Source organism: Entamoeba histolytica, genomic scaffold (genome assembly GCF_000208925.1).
Source record: "Entamoeba histolytica HM-1:IMSS scf_1104750516619 genomic scaffold, whole genome shotgun sequence".
In the NCBI taxonomy this organism is placed as follows: domain Eukaryota; phylum Evosea; order Mastigamoebida; family Endamoebidae; genus Entamoeba; species Entamoeba histolytica.
This window is the reverse complement of record NW_001915230.1, coordinates 1-7,480: the sequence shown is the minus strand read 5'-3', so window position 1 is coordinate 7,480 and position 7,480 is coordinate 1. Positions and strand designations below refer to the sequence as shown.

At 23.5% G+C, this 7,480-nt stretch overlaps 2 protein-coding genes and 1 pseudogene across 2 annotated transcripts; 2 read left to right on the top strand and 1 right to left on the bottom strand.

The window, feature by feature from the left end:
• Positions 1 to 56: 56 nt before the first annotated feature.
• Positions 57 to 461, top strand: EHI_022020 (uncharacterized protein; the record flags this gene model as incomplete). Its single annotated transcript, XM_646428.1, has 1 exon — positions 57 to 461. The coding sequence occupies one exon, from the start codon at positions 57 to 59 to the stop codon at positions 459 to 461; it is 405 nt and encodes a 134-aa protein (XP_651520.1).
• A 1,258-nt stretch (positions 462 to 1,719) lies between these two features.
• EHI_022010 (uncharacterized protein) lies at positions 1,720 to 2,106 on the top strand (the record flags this gene model as incomplete). Its single annotated transcript, XM_646429.1, has 1 exon — positions 1,720 to 2,106. One exon carries the CDS (start codon positions 1,720 to 1,722, stop codon positions 2,104 to 2,106), a length of 387 nt encoding a protein of 128 aa, XP_651521.1.
• Positions 2,107 to 2,190: 84 nt separating this feature from the next.
• On the bottom strand, positions 2,191 to 5,684 carry EHI_022000 (annotated as a pseudogene).
• Between the last annotated feature and the right edge of the window lie 1,796 nt (positions 5,685 to 7,480).

Genomic DNA, 7,480 nt, shown 5'->3' with positions numbered 1-7,480 from the left:
TTAATCAATTTAAATTAAAGATACGACAATTAGAAGAGCAAGAATTAAAACATCAAATGCAATTAAGTGGAGTTGAAAAAGATATTTTAAATCAAAGAACATTAGCTAAAATTATTAGAATGAAAACTATGAGAGAAAGAATGAGAAGAAAGAGAATTCTTGCATTAAAAAAGAATTTAAGAAAAATGTATTTGGAAAGAAGAGATATGTTATGGAAGAAACGATGTATTAGATTTAGAAAAACAGCTAATATGAAACAAAATGAAGAGTTAAGAAAAAGAAAAATAGCACGTATTATTTGTGGAAAGAAGTATTGGAAGAAACAAGCTCCAAAAAAATGTTATGATTTTATTGGAGGAAAATATCACGATTTAATCCATAAACCAGGTAAAAATATATTCAGATGTCCATTTGAAAAATATCATGGAATTACTAAATGTGATAGTATTGAATTGCCTTAAACTTAAAACAAATGAATTTATTTTTTACTTCTTCTTTCATTTTTAAATCTTTTTTTTAAATAACAAAATTATTATAAATTTTGTTAATTTTAAATATTTTAAAATAATACTTTAAATTGACTTTAACTAAAATAAAAAGATTATTTAATATTGAATTAAATTATTAATGCTATTTTAAATATTATTTATTTCATTAATAACATTTCTTCTTATTGAATCTGCTATTGTTTATTTAATATATTGAAATTATTATTTTTAAGAAATATTCTTTATAACTAATAACTAAAACGAAGTAAATAAATTTCAAATAATTGTTGTTTAATAACATAATTTAAATGTATATTTTAAAAACTTTTATAAGTGTAACACTTTGAGATGTTTTTTATTCAGAAAACATATAAAGGAGTATAGTTAAATAAATGTAGAACAAAAAGAAAATAGGTTTTTGACGTAGAAAAGATTGTGTTTGTTTAAAAAGATATTAGGGATTATTACAATATCAACCTTAACAACTATTTTACAGAAAAACATTATTTAGAATTAAAGACAGCTGTTAAAGAAAAGTTTTATTCTAAAAAAAATTAATACTACTAAAGTTCTAATAAGAAGAAAGAATATTTTTAATATTTCAATTAGAAAACTTAACACTTTAATAACACAAATAATCTTTTTGATTGGTTGTATAATATTATTCTAATTATCCTTTTGTGTTGTTTTCATTATATTAATAATGGATAGTAATTTATTTTTATTGAAAATGCTATATTTTAAAGTCAAAAGAAATTATTTTATTTAATTCAAAACGTTCTAATTTAAAAACAAATGACATTGTTACAACCCGTATTTATAATAATACTTGATATTGATTAAACTTTTTATTGTTCAAAAAACTCATCTTTGATTAAATTGATTACAAACCTTTACTAATAAAATTTTCTTACACCTAACTCACAAATAAGAAATTCGTACAAAAGGTTAGTCTAATTGGATATATACAAAACTATGGGTAGGTTGATTAAATACTCATTTGATTAAAAATGGTTTAAAGGAATAAAGAGATGATATTATGTAAAAAAACAAGAAAATAAAATTGATAAAATAATAAAAACTAAGATTAAGATAAGTCAATTGAATAATGTGACAAAAAAATCCGGGATAAATAACAAGTGATTCATGGAAAGAAGAAATAAGAAATAGAAAGAATATTATGGAAAAAATAAAGAAGAAAATTTAAATAATCTCAAGAAAAATTTAAATCATGACAGCTGAGACACAATATACACCATTGGCTAATGCTATTGTTGTAGATCCTCAATATACACAACCACCTGCATACACACAATCTACATCATACCAAGAAGGATTTGTTCAACAACAAACACATTCTACTCAAGAAAATTCAGAACAAACCTCTATGATATTATTTATTTTAGGATTTTTCACATGCCTAACATGGGTCTTAAATATCATTATGTTTAGAGATAGTACAAATGATAATACAAAAAGGTGGGTTAAATTATCAAAAATTTTACTTATCCCTTATACTATTCTTGTTGTAGGATTACTTGCATTAACTATCATTATCAGTATTATTTCTGTTATAGTTGGTATAGCTGCTGCAAGTGCTGATGGTGTTACTTACTAACTCTCAAAGTTATTTTTTAACTTGAAGTTCTTTCCTTTTTAGTTATTAATTGATATTAATAATAACATTTTTAATTATTTGTTTTTAAACCATATAAATTAAAGTATTTTTGTCAGTTTCATCTCGTTGGGCATATTCATTCTCTAACATATATTCAACCCCCTTTTTTAGTATACGGACATCTGGAACAAATGACTTTTTTAATTCATCAACGGTTAAACGACACAAATCTTGATAACTTATCCGTTTTAGTCTTTTCATTATTCTTACTAAAATAGAAATAACCATTTGGAATCTTCTTTCTTCTACTTCATCATTTTCGCTTTTTATTTCTTCTGTTTTACTCTTTTTTTTAAAGTTACATTTTATTTTTAAATTACCAGCTTTATTAAACTCTCCATTAAAAATAAATGTTTTATTCTCTTTGCTAATAAGTAACTGTGACTTAATAAGATCTTCTATTATTACTTGTGTTATTTCGATGTCAAACTTATTTTCTTTACTGATAACTTCTTCATTCCGTTGTTCGTTTTGGCATAATAATAATACACAATAATGCGGTAATGGGATTTGAATTTTACATTTATTAATTACACACTCAACAATAGAAGAATTGTCACAAAGAACTAATTTTCTTTTTTCATGAATAGAATTGTATTGATCATTTATAATTTTCCAAGATTGGTCAATCAATGGAGGGAGTTTCATTCCAAAAGGAGGTCTAAAAAGTTTCTGGTTTGAAAGGACATTTACATTAGTTTGAATAGGTAAAATTTTTGAGATTTGTTGAGTGAAAATTTGAGAAGATTGAAGCTCTGACAATATTTGTTGAATGGGATATGTTAATGCCTTTCCAATTAAGTTTGTTAACCGTTTTATAAAACAGCTATTTGTTTCGAAATTAATTTCATCCCCATACATAATTTTATCTGGAAGATATTTTGCATATTGAATTAGTAAAATATCTTTATTATTTAATAATGAAATGAAGTCACAAATCAACCCTATCTCTTCATTAGTACAAAAAGATGAGACAATATGATTGCAATATTCTGCAAGAAGAATGGCTAATAAATCTGGAGATTTTTTAAGTGGTTCAAGAGAAAGTATTCCTTCTGAAATTCCTTTCTTAAAATATTCAATCCATTGACCTTTTAATACTGATAAGACTCTATCAATTTTCTTTGAGAATTCTAAGATACCATCCCCAAGACTAACAGCATCATCTGACCAATACTGTTCAAGTTGAATTTTTGTTTTTTCTTTAACCCCATCTTTTAAAAAGATAAATACCTTCTCTTCAATCCCACTAACCTCAGCCAATTCTATTAATGCAGTTAGTTCTTCAGTATTTCCAAGAGTATTACTAATACATTTAAAATCTTCACAACGATCTGCAAGAAGGATTGTATTTAAATAATTAATTGCATTTCGTTTTACTAAAGGAAGTGTTTCATTAATAAGAAGAACTTCTTTTGAATAAACTTCTTGTAATTGAATTGGATTATTAATAGGGAATTTCTCGCTCATAACTTTATAGTCTTTCTGTGCTTGAAGAAGAAATTCATTAGATAAGAAAAGAACAAAATTAGTATCATAACCTTCAAGATATTTAAAAATCCTACCTAATTCTTCTTTTTGATCAATAAATCCTTTCATTCTCCAACTAGATAATACAGCCATTAATTTTTTACTAATGTTCATTTGTGATTGTAGTTGTTTAACAAAAGAATCTCGATATGAATTATTTAAAATTGTATTAATATAATTTACATGAACTAATGTATCAATTGATAGAAACGTAATCATTAAACATTTCCTCACTCGTTTCCAAATAACAAACTCACTTTCTAAGGCTAAAACTATATTTTCATTTGTTACTAATCTGAACCTCTCAAATCTTTGTTCACTAAATCTTGAAACAATCTTTTCAATCATCTTAATCACTAATCCTTTATTTTCCCAATAATGTTCACAAAAAAATGAATAAACTAAATCATTCATAGAAGCCAATACACATGGCGTTGTTACTGAATCATTGTTTTGCATTACCACAATATTCAAAAATGGATCTTTATCAAGTTCTTCACAATCTGGTCGTTTGGTTGGATCAAAAGTTAAACACTTATCAACAAAATCAAGAATAGTTGGTGTATAATCTCCGTATTGAACGGGAGGAATTCCTTTTGTACTAATCTTGAATAATGCTCGTAATGGTGGGTCATCAATGTATGGTGGAACACCTTCCATCATTTCTCTACACATAATGCTTAATGACCAAATATCAATATTTGTTCCATAATCTTTTCCTTTTATTACTTCTGGAGCCATCCAATATGGAGTACCAACAACAGTGTTTCGTTTGGATTTTCGTTTTGTGAGTTGAACAGAAATACCAAAATCAGCAAGCTTTATTTCACCCATGTGATTTAATAAAATATTATCAGACTTAATATCTCTATGAATCCTATGAAGTGAGTGTAAATATTTTAGTGCTGTATTTGACTCATGTACAACATAAGCAATATGTCTTTCACTCAATGAAAATTCGGGGAAAAAATCCAACATTGCCGTCAAATTATTTCAATCCATATATTCCATTGCAATATATAAATAATTGTCTAATTCATAACATCCTAAATACCCAACAATATTTCTTTGATTTAATGTTTGCATAATTTTAATTTCTTGGATATTCACTGAATCATTTTTAATTAATATTTTTTTCATAGCAACTTCTTTATTTGTTGATGTTTCATAACAATGAAATACAACTCCACTCATCCCTTCTCCAATAGGGACATAGTCTTTATACAACACCGTTGGATCACCGCTAGTAATTAATTCCTCTATAAGTGTTAGTTTGTATATTTGTTGTTTCTTCAAATTAATCTTCATAGCTATATTATTTCATTTCAAAAGTATGATAAAACAAAAGGCATAAGTGATCTTTTTAAGAGATAAAAAGTCCAAGATTAATATTCGATAGTTACATTGTTAACAAGGAAAAAAAATAACAAACTTAGTACAACTGGAACATCATTTTCTGGAAGGGGTTGTTTCTGAGTTTCTTCTGTTTCATCGTCTTGAAAAATTTGTGTGAATTCTAATACCTTTATAGCATCTTCTTTATTTGATTTAATTTCTTCACGGGTAATACCACAAGCCAAGAAAACATTTTCCCATTCATAAGGAATTCCAACAAATCCACCTTCTTCATATGCGACATGGGTTAAATGATGATAGTCTGTTGGTTCACTAATATCCACAACTTCAGAAATTTTTTTAATCCAACTAGTTCTTTCCTCTTCACTCAAAGCCTCAAAGAAATATGTTTTATTTTGTGTTGGACAATAAACTTCAAAGGAAAATGGGTGATTTTCTATTTCACAACTTTTAACTGAAGCAAAGTCAAGAGGAACTGTCCCTCTTAGTTTTTGTTTTGACTCATCATAGTAATATAATTGCTCTTTTGTTAATACTAACCATCTGTTATACCAGTTCCATATAATATGTCCTTGTTTTACTACACATCCTTCTTTAATAATATTTCTAATACTTGAGTATGGTGTTGACATTGATTATTCTTTTTCATCATTTTTTAGTTCTTCAAAAAAATAAAAAGTTTTTTGTTTGTAGAACTATAAATAAACAAGAATGTATTAAGAATTTAAAAATAGAATAAAATTAAGTGTTAGACTTTATTTCATTAAAGAATCTCTATGACTCTGTTTAGAATTAATTAAGTTCAAAAAATATTTTTTATTTCAATTATTAAAACAAGTTATTACAATAATTGGTTAAATTTAAAAATGGAAATAAGGATTAAATCAATAATTTGTTCTTATTCAAAAAGGAATGATATGTTTTTATTCTTTTTAATTGATCTATTCTTTAAATACAAATACGTATAATTTTTTAGTATTCTCTAAATTAATGAAATGGATATTACAAAAAGTAAGATATGTTTTACTCTATGTCTATGTTTAAAGTTTCATCTTGGTTTTATTATTATTATTTTTTTCAATAACAATAGTTTATTATTTAAATAAATGCTTTAGTCAAATTATTTTTTGTAATAGTTCAAATAATCAAATATAATAATTAATAAGACTGATTGCCTGTTTTATAGTTTTTAAGTATCACTTTTATGATAAACGAAATAAAATATAAAGATGATAATAAAGACTAACCGATTAATATATCATTGTACTCAACAATAAAAGGTGAAACAAGGAGATATAAGTTTAGTTTAATTTATAATTAAACTAGTTGAATAAATCTGAATTTCATTATTTTTTATAGGATATTATTTTATAAGACTAAACAAAATAAGAAGATTTGGCAACGAAAAAAAGCAAATAATTGAAAAAGAAGAGAATGAATGATATAAAAGAATAAAAAGAAAGTAAAAAGTAGAAGAAGATGAAGAAAGAATAAAAGTAGAAAGGAGAGAATATAAAAAGAAAGAAGATAAAGTGTAATAAAACAAAAGAGATGATAAAAGAAGAAAATAATGAAAAAAATAAAGGATGCAAATTTTATTGAAACAAATAAAAAAAGTGCAAAATTTAATGATGCAAAAATTAATGATGCAAAATATTTAGCAACATTTTTATTGATGCAAAATATTTTGAAATAAAAATAAATCATCATTTGATATTATTATATTTGATAATAAATTATATTATATATTAAATACATCATATTTCTTTATTATTTATCTTTCTTTTCTTTTTATTATTTCATATATTACATTATTATTCATTTATTTATTATTTATATTTCATTTATTAAATAAAATGAAAATGTAAAATATCAATTAATTAAATATTCATGAATAATAATTTATTAATATTTAATAATTGAAATAATAAATAATAAAGTAACAATAATGATATATTCAATATATTCTTTATTTTATTTGTTCAATATTAGATTATTCTATTTCATTATCATTTCATTGTCTTCATTATTTTATTTCATTATTTTATTTCATTTATTATTTCATATTCATTTATTATTTTTTAAAATCAAATAAACAATAATATTGATATTCATTCATCATATTAATTTAATATAATAAATATACACAACATTTCAGAATAAAGAATGAATAATTAAGAATGAAAATATTGATTTATTCAATATTTTGAACAACATAAAATCAATAAAACATATATTTTAATAATATATAAATGAAATAATAAAGAAATATACAATACTCAAGAATTAATAAAAAAAGAAATAAAAAGAATGAATAAATGAAAATAGTTTTGATAAATAATAGAAGAAAGAAATATAAAAACAACGAAAACCAAATAATATAAAAAGAATATAAATATATAAAAGAATAAAAAGAAAGTATAATAAA